This window comes from Plectropomus leopardus, chromosome 7, assembly GCF_008729295.1.
Source record: "Plectropomus leopardus isolate mb chromosome 7, YSFRI_Pleo_2.0, whole genome shotgun sequence".
Taxonomy (NCBI): Eukaryota; Metazoa; Chordata; class Actinopteri; order Perciformes; family Serranidae; genus Plectropomus; species Plectropomus leopardus.
Window position 1 is genome coordinate 9458590 of NC_056469.1, and position 17091 is coordinate 9475680.

Genomic DNA, 17091 nt, shown 5'->3' on the forward strand with positions numbered 1-17091 from the left:
AAAGTCTGGTTTTATATATATATATATAGGCCTGTGTGTGTGTGTAACTCTATTAAATTGTTACTTAAAATTTTACTTAATGCTAACAACGCCTTATTTGCAATGAAAAGATGAAAAGGGGGGCTTAGTAAAGGGTAAATGGGGTGCAAGAGTGTATTAAAAAGCATCAAGATAGAGCATGTTAATCAAAAAGATTTCCCAGGGGACGATCCCCCTGGACCCCCCTCACACAAATTCGGGCTGAACCCCCAATGTCCTTAAATCCTAGAAACGCCCCCGGTGTCACTTAAAATATTAAACAAGTACCGAAGCTATTATTAATGTCTGTATGTTATTTTTATTATGTCAGGTATATGACACATTTAACTTTCTGTTCCAGCAGGCAGCAGTTGAATGTTGACATGTGCATTGTCCTACAAGTCCATTCATACATGCTGCATTCCTCGTGATCACGTGACCTGCTTGCTGTCTAATCACGTCGTTCAAATGATGTGACGTAAGAGATTCAAAGTTGGCAGCAACGTTCCTCTTGAGATACTCTTGTGGCACGGCTCACCTTTTCTCCTCCGCCGCTAAAGCTTTTAAAAAGCTTATTAAATTTAAATTTCTCCATGTTTTCATCGGAGTGAAGTGGGTTTTCACTTTCAGAATGGACGGTAAAGTTATCGGACCGGGTCCGTACAGGGCTACCAAGCTGGTGAGTCTGTTGGTAACGTTAGCAGGGCAAAAACAAATGTGACGTTGTGAAGCTTCACTCTACTTCTAACGTGAAAGTGTAGTTATTAATGTATAAAGTTTGTTTCATGTGTAGTGGTAGCGCCGTAAATGTATATTACGTTGATAATTTATGTTTATACATCAAGTGGGATGAGGTTAAAACGATAACGCAAATTCAAACTTAGCTTAGTCATACTGTTAACGTTAATTAGTTGTTGTCTCGCTAACTTAGGTCGCAAGTCGTTGGTTTATCGATAAGTTACTCAGTTACGGAGTTCAGGTCTTTTAAATACTGACCTCGCAACAAAAAGGAGGGCTCACAAACAGCAGTAAGAGTATATTAGACGAGTCAAAAAAGCAACTTTTGTGGAAATATAGGGCTCTTTCACAAACACCGTGCTATTTATTTAGTTTTGTTGAGACTCTTTTAGGAGTATACAGCAGTGCTATTAACATTATAATCATCTCATTTACAAGAATATTCCTCCAAAGTTTTTTTTGGGAGTAACTGCTAGCACGTAAGTATGAACCATATCCAAGGTATTACTAATGAGTTAACCATGCTAATGCACCATGGCACTAACAGCTCATTTTTTAATTTCATGTAAACGCATGCACAGTACTTTTGATGTTACTGTCAGCTGTTTGTACATGTTCCTAGCTCACTGGCTGTGCCTTGGCCTCTTTCACCACTTTTAACTCCAAATTGTATACATTAGTGCAAAACGCAAAATCATGCATGTTGAATGTGTATGCATGAAATATCAGAGAACAGCATGTGCATATTAGGCTGTACATTTGAAATGCAAGTGACTCAGTTCAGCATCCCATGGTATTTAAGTGTTCCCTGTAAGCCTTTTGATTGCAGGCATTTTGACATATCATTTTATCAAAGGCACAGGTGTTACTGATCATTCTAATGCTGGCTGCTTTGTGCTCAAGTGTCCCAGTGAGCCCTCTGCATGCACAATAACAAGAGCCTGAAAGGAAAATGGAATTCAGTCATCATTTTATTATGTGCACCAGTGCTTTTCTTACTGTGACATAGATGTGAAGAAAAGGCCTTATACTCAATGTCTTCTTAAAAGCCATGTGCTAAATCAAGAAAAATGGGCTACAGAGTTTGCAAGTGCAATTGGAAAAACAAGAATATGCTATTTTATTTTATCCTTTCCCTGACTGGTTTATGACTAGTTTATTCAGCTACAGTAGGCTGTATGTCCTTTTAGTCTGCTGTCTGTCCTATTCAGCTTTTGTGTGTTGCATTTGTACCATCTTGTATTGAAATACAGTTTATATAAGTGTATTCTTAAACAAAGGTTACAAGTAGACACCTGTAAATACATTGTATCTAACTCCAAAATAAATTTTCATCCAAAAAAACCCCAAAAAGACCTCTTAGATGGAGAGCCATGCAGATACCCTCTCTACTCTAGTTTTCTTTTTGTAGGACAGAACCTTAGGAATGGCTTGTTGTAATGAGAGACTATTCTTGTCCCTTCTTCCAGTGGTTCAAGGCCAGATTCTTGCGCGTTACATGTCTTATATTTTTTGTATTTTCCCTCTCATGTTTAGCCTAGCTCTTTTTGAGATTCAGACCAGCCAGAGTGGGCCGCATCTGCTTCATATGGATTGCTGCTCCCCTAGGTTGAATGGATTGTGTACCCACTAGTTGAATTCTCTCTCTCCCGCTCTCTGCTTTTATCCACTTCTATCATTTTTTTTTCCCTGCCCATCTGGATAGTTTCTGATCTGATAATCAATGACCTCTGCACCATCCAAAACACTATGAGGAGATAATGTTCTGTTCGGTGGCTAGATGAGTGTGGTCTGGATCCTGTGTGTGATTAAATCACTATTTAGAGTGACAGCAGTGACAGTGGTTACGTGCACATATTTGGTGCTGCTTTACACATAAAGTCTATGAAATGAAGAACATGTACAGTATTTTTTTCCATAGAGCTATATATATTTGTCTGTTTTCACTCACATGTTGTATGTATCCCTTTTTGACCATAACAGGAAAAATGTCCAAACAGGGTTTTTTTCACCATATAAAACAGAAGCTTGTTGAACACACAAAGTGCTGCTCTCTGGGCTCTATAAGAGTAGCAGCTTCAATAAAATATTTACATGCCATATTTAATAATACTTAGGTTGTAGTGTTGTTGCAATACTGAAATTTCTAACTTCAGTACAACACCTTGAAAAATATCAATATTCGAAACCTTTTGCGATACCACAAGGAAAAATTGACATGGAGGGCAAAAAATTTAAAACTTATATTAAAATTTAAAACTAACAAGGGTATAACATGACAATGATGACTTTCCCCTCTTCAGTAGCAGAGAACTGCAAAATGACTTGTAAACATAAACAATAATAGGGAGCTAGAAAAGTGCAGCTGATGCCAGTTTATCAGAAAATGAGTATTAAAAACCGATAACAAATGTTCAAAATAGATATACATCAGTATTTTTGAAAACATGACTACATTGTGAAGGAATGCTCACTAAGTTTACTACCAGCAACAAAATTTCTCCCACATTTTTCACACCACAAATTTATTCCCTTTGTCTCATATGTCTCCATTTTCTGCAGTGGAATGAAACCATTAAACTATTCCGGGGAGGCATGCCGCTCAGAAGGCACTGGGCACACTTCCGCTACTATGATTGCAGTTTCACAGGAAGCGAGGCTGTGGATTATCTGCATGAGCTGCTGAGGCGCAATTCCAACTTCGGGCCTGAGGTCACTCGCTACCAGACTCTGCAGCTGCTCAGGAAGTTCCTCAAGGCCCATGTCATTGAAGACATCAAAGGACGGCATGGCACAGAAGACTTTGAAGACAACGGCCATCTGTACAGGTACTACTTTGTCACCCTATAGTGTTACTCATGTTAGTTGATACACCACTGGCAATCTGGCATTGTTGCTCTCTCCAGGTTCCCATCCTCGTCTCCCCTCAAGTCCTTTCCAACAAAGCTTCTGTTGAGAGACAGCAGTGACCTTCCCAGACTCATTCGCTGGGATGACTACGAAGAATTGCCTCAGCGGGAAAACATTCCACCCCCGAAGTCTGCTGTCATGGTGAGAAAGTGATATCATTTTAATTATCTACACTGTTCAGTTACATTCAGCTGTGGGCTGCCATTTACATTATTCTGCACTTAGGGATTGTACAGTACATTGTAAAGTAAAAGCAAAGTTTGATGTAATGCAATGCCATACAAGAGCCCAACAGAAAATCTCAGTGTGCTGCTGTAGTTGTTTCCTTGTTAAACCTAATTCTGGGGTACATCTTAATGGCAGTGTGCTGTTGAACACCATAATATTAAAGGGAATTCCTAATGTTTTGTCCAACACGTTTACATATTGTCATGTCGGGCGCAAACCTCATATCTCCAAATTGGACTGTTTTGTCTTTCTCTTTTTTTCATAAATTAATTCTATTGGTCCCCCTCGACGTCTGTCAGTGGGTTTAACCATTTCTCAACGAATTAAATGCATTTAAAACAGCTTGTGACTAAACCTTCTATCTCTGTTAGATCAAAAACACAGCGTTTTTTCTAATTCCTGAAAAACAGCAATCTGGAGACAGGAGGTTTGCGCCTGACAACAGCGATAAATGGAGGAACAAAAACTATAGAAATGCTTCAATACACCTACAGTTTTATACATTACCATACAACAACCATACAAAAAACAAGCTGAAGATTACCATAGAATCAATATAAACACATCTTTACTATGTCAACAACTACTCCCTATTTGTTTTACATCAAGGTAAGATTTTTTACATAATATTCTATTTAAATGCATTAAAAGCCTGTTTTACTGGACTGTTATTACGCAGGGTTTACTATGTCACTCGACACTCAGTCTAAGTCAGCAGGAACCTTGTCATTTTTGTCTTGCTTCCTTTTCAGACCTCAGATTTGTGGAATAAAAGACATAGTGTCGCTTTTGGGGATGTGCATGAATGCAAACTCATAAGAAGGAAGGAGATAACTCCAAAGCAAGTGGACCACATCTGGAAATCAATGACACTTGCTCAGTATGTAACCCTTTTACATAACTTATTAACAGTTCAGCTGTTTATGCTGTTTGTTTCTTTTAGTTCATTGTTTCCCAGACTTTTTGTTGACCATGGCACCTCTTCAAAAAATTTTTTTTTCTTGGCTGGACATTATGTTGACTGACAGGAGGTTTCTTTCTCTATACAGAGAAAGCCAAATCCCACATATTCGCAATACAGACAGTGATGCATGTCCTTTGTCTACAAGCAGCAAAATTCTATACATTGAATCATAGATTAAAAACTTTTCAATGTCATTGTGTTGAGATGACTCAGATTCACATATTCTGACTGCTGATCCCTTGGAGAATCTCCCAAGCAGGAAAGAGTGTTTTGTCACTATGACAACCGTGAACTGTGAATTGCTGTGCCCTTATCTACGGCAGAGCTACAACAAACTGTTTTCTTGTTTTTTTCCTGATTTCAGATGTCTGGAAAAATAACATAAAACATGTATATGTTGTCCTTTTGTCATGTTTTTTATTTTTTGCATTTTTAAAAGACTTAAGGCACTCCAGGGTGATGCAGCACCCAGTTTGGCAACCACTGCTCTAGATATTTGACGCCATCTCTGTTGTTTTAGTTTACAGAGAGTGTTGGGCCTACAGTCACTGGATGGAATTTTAAACCCAACACATGTGAACGGCAAGCACATTGTTCATAATGTGTTCAGCGTTAATAAGACGGGCATCGTGGTACTGGAGAACAAAGCCGGTGAGATGCTTTTGATTCACAATTAGAAGAAAAAATTGTTTTGTTGCATTTTTTACACAATGACTCACCTATTTCCTTCTGCATCTCCAGAGGACATGCCATATTGGGTGGTGTCAGCAATGAAGTGCCTCGCCAACTGTAAGTATACATTTCATGCACACTCCAAATATTACTGTTACAAAAATCCACATCTGCTTTGGACTGAGACTGCAGCAGGTCTAAGTACCTGAAAGACACATGTAAAATAAAAAGATTGATGAAGCTTGCAGTCTGTGCGCTGAAGTTACACTATAATTAGTTTTGGTAATGATCATTTTGAAAGAGTGGGTGCCATATTTTCCAGATGTCTGATATCTCATTTAACTTTTTGTAATAAATGTAATGCTTGTGAGTGTGCACATATACCATAAAATTTTAAGTACCATTTAGCATGTTTATGTCCACGTTTTAAACATTAACTGAGGTAAAGTGTATATTTCTAATTCTTTCTTGTGTGAAGCACTTAAAGCTGCATCTGTCGTCTGTCTCAGGGCCTAATGGCAACGAAAGCAAACAGCCAGTGTACCCGGGTTTCGAGAGGGATGTTCTGAAAACAGTAGCAGATTACTTTGGGAGACTCAAAGAACCACTGTTGACTTTCCATCTGTATGAAGTCTTTGTCAACATTCTCAGTGAGTGCTTCACAATGTGGATCCCCTATACATTATTTGTACACCACCATGGATAACAACAGTGGGTGGTGTTCATTTTGTCTAGCCTGTATGTTTGCCCTCAGGAGAAGAATTCATCTCTCTTCATATCTCTGCAGGTCTCCTGCAAGAACAGGAGGTAGCCACTGAGGCTCTTCAAGTCAGCTGTCTCTTGCTGCCGCCGCCCAACCGAAGACGCCTCCAGCTTTTACTGCGGCTCATGGCCCGTGTCTGCCAGAATCCCCACCTGCCTCCACTCAATGACACCATTGCCACCCGCACACTGGTAAACACACCTATCAGTTATTTGCTACGTATCTTTGTAGTACTTAAAGTAAGACTAGGATTGTTGAAAAATCCAACAAATCAGCATAATATAAGGACACAGTGTAATGAACAAACGATGTAATACACGTGACATCCCTGTAATTTATACTGCTGCTTAACAAAGCTTTGGTATTGGATTTTGCAAAGTGAATGTCTCTGATGCAGTAAAGTAAACATGCAGGCCTGGGGGTAAAGAGAAGCTGCAGGAATATTGTTTGTCCAGAATCTTTGATATCTATTAAAAGTCGATGGGAGGTAGACAGTCTTATCTTCTTAAAGATGTGGACTGGAATACCAAGTGGTCTGAATCTGCACATGTGGTAGACGTAGCAAGACATTTGACTTTTAATCAGTATGGATAATGTGTTCACACCTACTGCATTAGGCATTCTACTTCCGCCTATACACTCTTAGTTGTATAGAATCTCAATGAAAGTCCTTGTTAACAGTTGTGAGTGCCATCATGTCGTAAGTACTTCAGTGCCAATGTTGATACCTGTTTTAAACACTTAAATACGGAAGATGTTCTGTGAGATTTGTTCATGAAAACACTTCTTTCACTATATAAACATAAAAGGCTCCAAGTTAAGTCACAGAAAATCTAAACAGGGTGTCTGCAGGTCCTTAAAGTCTCACAATGTCTTAAATTATATAAATATAAAAGTCATCAATTAGTCCTAAATTTGAATTTCTGAGGTCTCTATTCCCACATATTTTTTCCTCAAATTTCATTCATCCACCTTTTATTTTCGTTTTGTACACATTTTTTGTTACAAATCTTTAAACCTACAACTGAAGATAAAACTTTTTATACTATACTATTTTTACCTTTTACTTGAACTCACCCCCTGGCAAATTACAGATTAACATAACTCACTCCAACAACCATATTTCTACATTAAACCTTCTTCTGCATGGGACTACATATATACTGCTCACCTTTATACTTACCTGTAATGCTTGTATATGGAAAAGAATGCCCTACAATCTCTCTTAATTTGGTTAAAATATAACTCCAAAAGGTCTTAAAAAGCATTCAAATTAAGACATGTAGATACCTAGCTTAAGAACAAAATGTTAAACTACAGAAAGCCTCAGAAATAGCTACAGAATGTCAGTGAACTTTGAGTTTTTATTATTGAAATGTATACTTTGCAACTAAGATAGTGTTTCAGCTGAATTGTATTAGACTTTACTTGTGTACACCAGAAATATAGAATCATGAGATCTGAACCTAGTGTCTATTTACAGCCTCTAGAACAGGCACATCTTAACATGATGTATTATTTGCAACTAAGACTATATAAAGAATGCATTTTGCTGTGCTGTCTAGATAATACTTAAAGGCCCAAAAAGCCTGACCTGTAACACTGCATGCATACAAAATTCAAATACTGAAGCATCACAAAGGTGGTGTTTGGTCCGGGGCTGTAACTGCTGATTTATTCAACAGGTTTTCATCATATTGTGTTTAACATCAATATTTGTGTACTATGATTAGACTCTAATTCCTCTCCTGTTGTGGCCTCCTTCTAGATGGTGCAGATGTTCTCACACTGCGTTCTGGGCTCAGTGGATGAGATGGATTTGGATGAGCTTTTTGCCACCAAACTGGTGACCTTCATGATGGAGCACTACAACACCATTTTCCAAGTTCCTTCCAAGCTGCGCTGCCAGGTTGATGAGCATCTGTCCCACCTCAAAAGAGTCCAGGTCAGTACACTGTCTGCATTTACATTTCATTTATGAGTGAGTCCATCTGTACCAGGTCAGTTAAAGTCAGTTGGTTCAATCATCGTGCCAAACACCAAAGTCTGAAGTGGTACAGTTATGGGTAAAATTAGATATTAATAAAAGACAACTAAACAAAGGATTTTACATAGATTTCTGTGTTGATGTGAGTGGTAAACATTTGTCACAGTAGCTTGAGGCAATGAACCTGAAAAAGTGTTTTCTTGTTGTTTTAGTGTCTCATCTGGCAAAATTAATTCATTGGTCTGCTTCTGTAGTAAACTGAGTTCTGTGACAGAGAGCTTCAGTAGGAATGGAGGCAAGAGTCGCAGGTCAGCAGCATTATGTCAGGATTATTATGGTATGAAATTAAATTCAGCATGAGAAATATGAGTTGATCTGACAGCTCAGCCAAGGAGGATGCCATTCATGTTTACATATGGCGCTGCCATGAACATTAGCCTCTCTTCCACGAAAAGATGCAAGCTTCTTTTTGCTCGGTGATACGGTTGGCTGGTTTGGTTCAAAAGAAGTAAAATAGCTCTGTCATGAAACTGCTCACAACAAAGCCTGTGGATTTTGTTGAAGAACCCAGTCATGATATCTGGAAAGAGACATTGCTTTTGAGTTTTTCGAATGTATATTTTTTGGCACTGAGTGCCATCTAGTTCCTTTATTTTGGAGACCAAGCAGACATCTCTACAGCCGATATCTCCAACACTGTGCACTACAGGTAAGAGGAAAACTACTATCCCTTCAGATGAAAGCGGTATTGCTTATTCAAATCTGATAATGAATATAATACTTTCACTGCTGCACTGAAGCCTGGTGTTCCTGTATTTGGGTTATATTTGTCGCAATGGGTATCACTATGAAATATCAGAAATAAGGTTTTTAATCACTTTTAGTCCCCAAATGCTTCAAAATAAACCTATTTTTATGATGTAACACTGTAGTTGCATTTATTTGAATGAACAAATAGCCTCCTAGTTTATTCTCCATACAGCATATGGTATCCAGATTTTCAGTGGCAAACATTGTGGACTGAAGTGATCAGTATCACTACAGGAGCAGGCAGGTGCGGGATTGCACATTTACCCAAGAGAGGTGGTAACAGTTGGAAATCCCACAGGAACAGCCAAGTGCAGGATAGAAAAAACATCTCATGCTAATCTGTGAACAAGGAGAGTCCTTGTTTTAAGATGTCGCAGCATCAGAACAGGCTCTGGCCTAGAGACAGTTTTTTCTACGATTTTGTGCCTGCCCTCTGGATCGCCTTCATGCAATTTATTTTATTCTTCTGTGAACAGTTGGCTCATATTGATGTGTGCATATGCTTTCTCAAGCACATCAGAAAATGTAGGACACAAATTGTATTGACAAAAACATTGTTTTGGCCTACAAATGAAGGCCTTATTGATTTGTGATGTTAGTCCAATAGTGGATGCATGAGCTTGTACAACCCACGCTGTGAAAATAATTTAAAACATGATTTCATCTTAACTGAATGCTGTTAATGACATTTTGAAACTGTAATCAAGCTGCACGTCTTATTCCTGTTCACTAGTCATATTAATTATCCACATTAAATTGTTCTGTGGAGCATGCAGGCATAACCAGCCACCAACTGTTGTGTTGCATTACAATGACTGAGAGTGTAGGTAGTTCATTAAAAATGAACCTGCAAAAATGTAAAACAGCTGACAACTTAAAGTTAATGTCACTGACATATATACTTTAAGCAAGGAAAGTCAAAAGCTTTAGGTCACTGGCTGTATATTTTGTGTATGCTCTGCATATTTTGCCTTATTTATTGATGATCCGGCTGTAAATTACAGAAGAAATTACAAATGTACTTTACTTTATTGCTTTATTTATTCATAGAACAAAAGCAGGAGAGCAAATATCCAGAATATCTTAGATCGGATCACAGCAGCTTCTCATTAAATATATGCATTAAAACATTAAAACATTTTGTGTCTTGCATCAGATCAAATATGCAGGTTCAGATACAGACTTCAGCGCATCACCAGCTTTTTGTAAACAGATCAGCAGGGTGGAGTCTGAGGAGCAGAAGGTTATAGGAACCCAGACCCCCTTGCATGCGCTGCTGGAAGGCCTGATCGCAGACAAAGAACTCCCTGCTAAGGACAAGAGGAAAAGGCTTAAACAGGTATGGTATTTTCATGTCATAAAACGTAATCATGGAGGACGTGGTGTCTCTTTGAAGTCATGATGGAAAAATGCAGCAAAATTAGACTGCTCTTGAGCAATATGTTGAAAAACTGACATGTGAGCCATTTATGTTTGTTCTTGTATGCTCAATGGCTTGTATTAGTGTTTTTCAGTGAGTAAAGAGCTGTGATCACCCAAGGGCATGTCTTTGTTTTACAGTAATAATGCATATCCTCCCCTTTTCAGTTCCAGAGGTCATACCCAGAAGTTTACCACAATCGATTTCCCACTGAGGAAAGCAAAGCTGCTGTAGTGCCTGAGAAAACACCACGACTCAAACCTCATCTCATGTTTTTCAACCTCAAGAAACCCTTCCAGCCCTTTCAGAGGAGCTGGAGTTTTAGGGCATGATCTGACACATCCACACTTCAGCTGGACACTCAATTCAACCTCAGAATCATGAGAACAAGAGCAAAGTTGCTGTAATGGTGCTCTGACCAAAGTTTTGGTCACGGGACACGGGTAAATCACAACAATTAGTTTATAGCACTGTTAAACTAAGTTAATAATACCAGGGGTCAGTTCACACAAATATAAACATAAGGACATCCCCACTGGCTCACACTAACCAGGGGCCTCATGTACAAAGACTTGCATGGATTTCCTACTGAAACATGGCGTACGCTCAAATCCAGAAAACGTCGTACGCACAAAAAAATCCTGATGCATGAATCTGGGCGCACGCATGAATCCAAGCACATTCCCTTTGTACATCCCAATCAGCGCGGAATTGAGCGCACATGTTGGAGTACCCGACCACTCCCTGTCCACGCCCCCATTTAAATACGCAAATCATATTTAAATAAGCCCTGCACCTGAGATTCCCCTCTCTGCACGATCAGAAAATAAGAAACAAAAAATGAGTAAGACGGGATTTTAAGCTTCCATTCATTAAGTTTATACACTTACACGGATCACACACTATTGTTGCAAATTAGTGCAGAAGTGCGCTGGGGAGAAGGTGAGGCAGATAAGTCTTTACGCACACTTTACGCACGGGGTTATTAACATGAGTACGTTGCGCACAGTGACAAATAGGGGCTTGTTAGAAAGATCTGAAACTGTAGTTTAACCAGCAAAACACAGCAAGTCACTAACTCTAACCGCTGTAATGATGCGGTGAAGACGGGATATGATTTGGGGGCGCACATGCTCAATGCGCATCACAGGGACTAATATTAGGACAATTACACGACAAATTTATTTACCAAGAAGCCACCCATCGCGCACAGTGCCAGCTTGTAGTCTGTTCCCAACCATGCTGTTACTCAGAATGCGTGAATCGTGCGTTGAACCAGGCCACCTCGCCACAATGTTGGTTAACTGCATTTGCGCATCACATATGATCTGTACATTGATGGAATGAAAGTGTTTCCTGTTCACGTATACAAATTCATCATGTGACGGCGCTTTTATAGCAATGTGTGTGCAGTCGATAGCTCCGATTACATTAGGAAAACGGCTCTCGCTGCAAATTGCGCTTTAATGTTGACCTGTTCAGCTGCATGGTATGGGAATTTGATATATCTGGCTGACATGCGGATAATTCCGTCCCATACGGCTGGCATGGCTCGGCTGAGGGTCGACTGGCACAGTCCCGATCGGTCGGCCAGCTCCCTCTGGAATGCCCCGGTTGCCAGGAACCCCAGTGTGGTCAGCACCTGAATGGGCACAGGCAGCGCATGGCTCCTGGCTGTGTTGCGCTCCAAGGCCGGCCGCAGCTCTGCGCACAGTTCCACGAGGATTGCTCTCGGGAACCTAAAGCGGCTGATGAGCCAGTCGTCATCGTGTGCCAGTACATCGTCTCTGTCTCGAAACACACGCTCTCTTCTAATTGCACCATTTGCAATGTCCTCTAATGCTGCTAAGCTGCCATTGTTTTCAGCGGTACTTTTTGCACCACTTTGCGCACGCTTTTATATCCACTCATGTAATTGGAGACACGTATGTTTGTGTGTGTGTGTGTTAATTGTTTACTGGTGTTAATTGTTCATGTGTCTCTGATGTGCACATCATTAAGTCATCATTCAGAGGAGGGATTGGTTACACGTGTTTATTTTATGTTTCCCAGGATCACCTCTGAGTGTCGCCAAAGTATCAACGGCTGTAGAAACGTGCGTACGCCAGCTATGAAGTTGGCGTGAGGCACCGCACATTTCCACGGTCATTTCACTCTTGATACATCTGAACTTTGCTGTGAGAAAGAGCGTACGCCACGTTTTTGTGCGTACGCACCCTTTGTACATGAGGCCCCAGGTAGCTTGGTCTAGTTGCAAAACACTGGCAACTATTTTTCAAAGTACAAACCATATTGCTGAACTGGCCCTTTTAACAAATAAGTTTTACTGTACTGCTAGAAAACTTGAACAAAGTAATAGATGATGCACTAACACTAAAGAACCACAGATGTTTCTTAAAATGAACTCTGAATAGTTGTTCAATAAATGTGTATTGGTACTTATTTCCACTAAGATGATGTATGTTAGACAGATCAAATAATCAGGGATGGCAACAGGTCGACATTGCCTGTAACTGAATTAAATGCGATGCATTTCAAAAGTATTAATAGGTTACTAGATGTTAACAGTATAGGTTGTGAAAATGTAATGATCAAAGTGCATCTACTCTTAAAACATTTCTATTGATAAATAGTTTTGTATTATTGGTACTAATTAGCTTTCAAAGGGATTGTATGATTTCATTAGCTGGACTCTTTCAGTGCAAAGATGCATTTCAGTTTTATGAATACTTTTTAATGTATTTAGGCAACACAGAGCCTAATCTCAAATATCTGTTTGTCTCTGTCAGCAAAAATGGTTACTTGATGTCAATGAACATATCAAGCGTTTCCTAAAAAAAAGGAGCTTATGTGACGTGTTACATAAATGAAAAGCTTTGGCTGAAAATTGCATTTGTAACCACAAAAACAACACTCTTGCTGTATCCACTCTTAAAACAGCTCATTTCATGTTTTTCTTGTTTTTATTCTGTATATAAGAACCGTGTGATTGTTACATATGTCAATGTCTCAGATACTCTTTTTTTATCTGTTTTCAATGTGTTTCGTCATTTTCTATCACTTTCTCTTCTGTCGTGTCAATCAGGTTGCTTTTTACTTAATTTGAGACTTAAAACAGCTTCTGTTTTTTTTTATAATGATTAAGTGCTGATAATTCTATATGAATTTCCATAAATGTTCTTGAACATTTATGTAATAATGCTGGAAAAACTGTTACACTTGAATTGCTGCTGTATGCTGGAAAAATTCAACAGGATATAAGTTGTTGCTGATTTTACTATAAACATCCTTACTGGCAAATGTAACTTTTTGGTGTCCTTCCTCTTAGGGGTTGTAGGTAGTTATGTAGGATACAGAGGAGAACATTGTTTTGATGTAACCCAATGTGAATGCATAAGAAAAATGCATCCTTCCGCGGGGTTGGTAACTGAATTTGGTGCAATTTCCTGTGTGCCATCACCTCCCGTAGAACAGTAATAACACTGCAAAAACATAACAAACATAGACGCAGTTTTGTGTTGGTGATTTTTGTCTGATTCCTGTTTTTGGTTCAAGCACACTCTGCTGTCAGTATGTTTACAAGAGGCTGAGTTTAAAAAGTTACTTCTACACTTACACTTTACTTTTAAAACCATACTTATTTAACAGTTTAAAAATGTTTAATCGGTTATCATCCCATCATTGATACTTCCAGTGCTTTCTCCTAGATGGAATGGCAGTTTCAGTGGTTTAATATTACATCTACAGCATACTAAATCATCATATTAAGTAAGAAAATGCACAAAGGATCCTGGATATTGCTTTTCATACAACATTTAATCGATTTTTTTTCCCCTTATTATCCTTGCTTATTATTAAGCAATATTGATTTGCATTTTCCCCAGACAAGTACTAGAAAATGACACAGCCTCAATTTAAATTGTTTGCCCTCTTTCATCTTCTCTTTTTCCTCACTGTGTGCACACACGAAAAGCTTTTAACTGATGGTAATCATATGCCATGACAGATTATAAAAATCCCCAGGCTGCCAGAGTAACAGGGAGATGTTCAGCAGCTGATTCATGCATGATTTCACAAGAAAACATCCCACATACTAAACACTTAAAAGATCCTTTGGTGGCAGAAGTTCATGCCCTTTGAAAAATTAGTCAGTTGTTGTGAAATTGTCTGTAGTGCCATTGGCATATGTTGTTTGATTGTTGTCACCATGTATTTTTTTGATACTTCCTTTTGGAGTGGGAGAAGTTGGTTGTTTTGTGTGTCAAAGTGTAAAAGTATGAAGTATGAAATGAGACTAATGGTTTGTGCAGGAAGCATTTCTATTTGAATAAATACAGCTGTCTACGCAGGCTACGAAGCTTAGTTAGTTTCAAGTTTATTATACGTGTATAATGACAGTGATTGTGTAAAAAGTAGTGCAGGAAGGAGCCCTAAAACTCAGGAATGAGTTGGTATTTCAGCACTCTTGATTCCCTAGTCTTGATGTCAGTCGCGCTTTTTTTATTAGATGCGTTAAATAAAGTAAAGAGACTTTCACGTTGTGTTCTAGTACATAAAATATAAAACTTGTTCTTGGTACAGGGAGCAATATGTGGCCAGAGGCTGCACCTTGTGTGCTGTAACCATATGTGTGTGGGCAACTGGGAAAGGTCCAGGAAATCACAGTTAAAACATACTGTTGGATTCTGCGATGTGCATTTAAAACATAATTCTGATGCGGAAGGTGCACCATATGCAGACTAATGAACATGAAGCTCTTTATGCTTGCCAATCCATCTCCCTTCCCCTACAGATTCTAATGAGATTACATATGATATTGTTTGCATCTACAGCAATGCAGACAAATACATTAACTGGAGCATCCAAAAGGCATCGAGGATATGGAGACCAGTCAGTGACCTTCTAGCCAAACTCAAACATGAAATCTGGTGCTGTTATAGAACCACGCTTGTTAAAAAGCTACACTGATAATGTCGTCATCCTCTAATGATTGCAGATCTCAGATAAGAAGGACTTTGTTAGTAGAGGGCCAATGACGTTCTCGAAGTTGTCATCTGTTTTAATGATGTGGTAATGTGAAAAAATGTGCGAAATGATCCCATTACTCTAATGAACGGTGGCGTGAAGATGTGTAGTCATTATGCTTCAGGTATTATCAGTGCATTAATATTCCAGTCTGCAGATCGTACAGTAGGTGTTCCATTCAGAGTGACTGGGCTGAGCTGATGTCTCAGCAGTAGAGTGAAGGAGGGAAATTAACTCCATCATCAGGGACCTCTTTAGCACTCGTAGCCTTGAGGGCAAAACCAGATCTGAATACAAAGCAGCTGATTTGCTTTCATCCATCAAGATTGTATAGATGGGCATAATATACAGCTTTAAACTCCACTCAGGGTCATACAACAAGTCTGATCTTTAAGTGCTGCTGACAGGCTCTCATATGCAAATTAAGACAAATTGGCAGTCAAAGGGGAAACATAAAGAAAACTTTTTTAAAAAAAACTGCGTTGCTAACATCCATTTTAAAAGTTCAGTTTCCTAATTACTGTTATTAGCACTCAACAACTGATTTTTTTTTTTTTTTTACTATTTTCTCTTGCAATGCCTGTTGGTACTAGTTCCAGGTCCGATAGGTTAAAACCTGACTTTGGTCCTTGCTGTATGTGATTTGTTTTTCCTCAGTATTCATGTGTGTTTTCTTTGTTTTAATCAGCTTACACTTCAAGGATTCAGATTCCCAAAAGGACATTTAGTCTTGATTCGTGAGCTTTGCAGAAAAAAAAAAAGTGCTTTCATGGTAATTAACCTAAGAGGCCTTTCAAAGCCCCTCACCATTGGCAGCTTTTATACTCAGAGGCTTTGCTTTGGGTGTCTGGAGGTTAAGATAAGAGGACCTTGGAGATGGTCCCAAGTCCCGTGGTAAAGAGTCTGGTCCAAGAGGGACACAACATTGTTTTGCTTCCTCCAAGGTAGCATGATTATAAGTAAGTCTGTATGACAACCATGCATGGGCATGTACACGCTGTGCCAAAGTCTTGTGTGTCTAGATTTATAGTGTAACAAACCTACATATTCAATTAAGGACAAATTAGGCTCATCAAGTGTGTTCTTTTATTCTTCAAGTGAAAACTGAGTATAAGGTTTTTCCACATCACTGAGGAAAGGAAATTAAGCAAAACACTCACATTTCATATAGATCCTCTTCACTTGTAAGCAGTCAAAGTCGCATGTTCCCACATCACATTTTGGTATTTTTCGTTAGTGAGTCAGCCCATGCTCTTCAGTTGGGAAAGCCCATGCTGTTTCCCTAATGCTTTTCTCGGAATAGACATGTAGCTGTGGTAATTGGTTTTTCACTCTGGAAGGTGTTTTTGCTCTGGACCTGACAGCAGTTGTCACGACCTGGCTCTGAAGGCAGGACAAAAGAGAGGGAGATGCAGGCTGAATGCAAAAAAAGTAATCTATTTACATAAAGAGAATGACAATAATGAGAAGTGATTATGGGTGAAGTCATTGCTGAGGGTGTGAGTGCACCGTGTAGTGTGAGATGTTGGATGGGTGAAGCAACACAGTACTGCATG

The 17091-nt window shown here is 39.1% G+C and overlaps 1 protein-coding gene across 3 annotated transcripts; it reads left to right on the forward strand.

Moving 5' to 3' along the window:
- Nucleotides 1–528: 528 nt before the first annotated feature.
- LOC121946333 (DEP domain-containing protein 1B-like) lies at nt 529–12455 on the forward strand. Of its 3 annotated transcripts, XM_042490856.1 has the most exons (11): nt 529–697; nt 3319–3584; nt 3663–3807; nt 4647–4774; nt 5379–5509; nt 5600–5647; nt 6040–6180; nt 6318–6484; nt 8062–8238; nt 10247–10429; nt 10678–12455. In XM_042490856.1, exons 1-11 carry the CDS (start codon nt 650–652, stop codon nt 10840–10842), a joined length of 1599 nt encoding a protein of 532 aa, XP_042346790.1. In that variant the 5' UTR covers nt 529–649; the 3' UTR covers nt 10843–12455. The 3 variants fall into 3 exon arrangements, with proteins under 3 accessions (XP_042346790.1, XP_042346789.1, XP_042346791.1); XM_042490855.1 differs by lacking the exon at nt 529–697 and having other exon boundaries at nt 2667–3584; XM_042490857.1 differs by lacking the exon at nt 529–697 and having other exon boundaries at nt 2667–3584; nt 10304–10429.
- The last annotated feature ends 4636 nt before the right edge of the window (nt 12456–17091 follow it).

Bases quoted from the DNA above. Each gene is read 5' to 3' on its own strand.
- LOC121946333 (XM_042490855.1), top strand. From the start codon at position 3,223: ATGCTCACTAAGTTTACTACCAGCAACAAAATTTCTCCCACATTTTTC. The intron at 6,485-8,061 runs GTAAACACACCT...GCCTCCTTCTAG, and splicing joins CCATTGCCACCCGCACACTG to ATGGTGCAGATGTTCTCACA. The intron at 10,430-10,677 runs GTATGGTATTTT...TCCCCTTTTCAG, and splicing joins AGAGGAAAAGGCTTAAACAG to TTCCAGAGGTCATACCCAGA.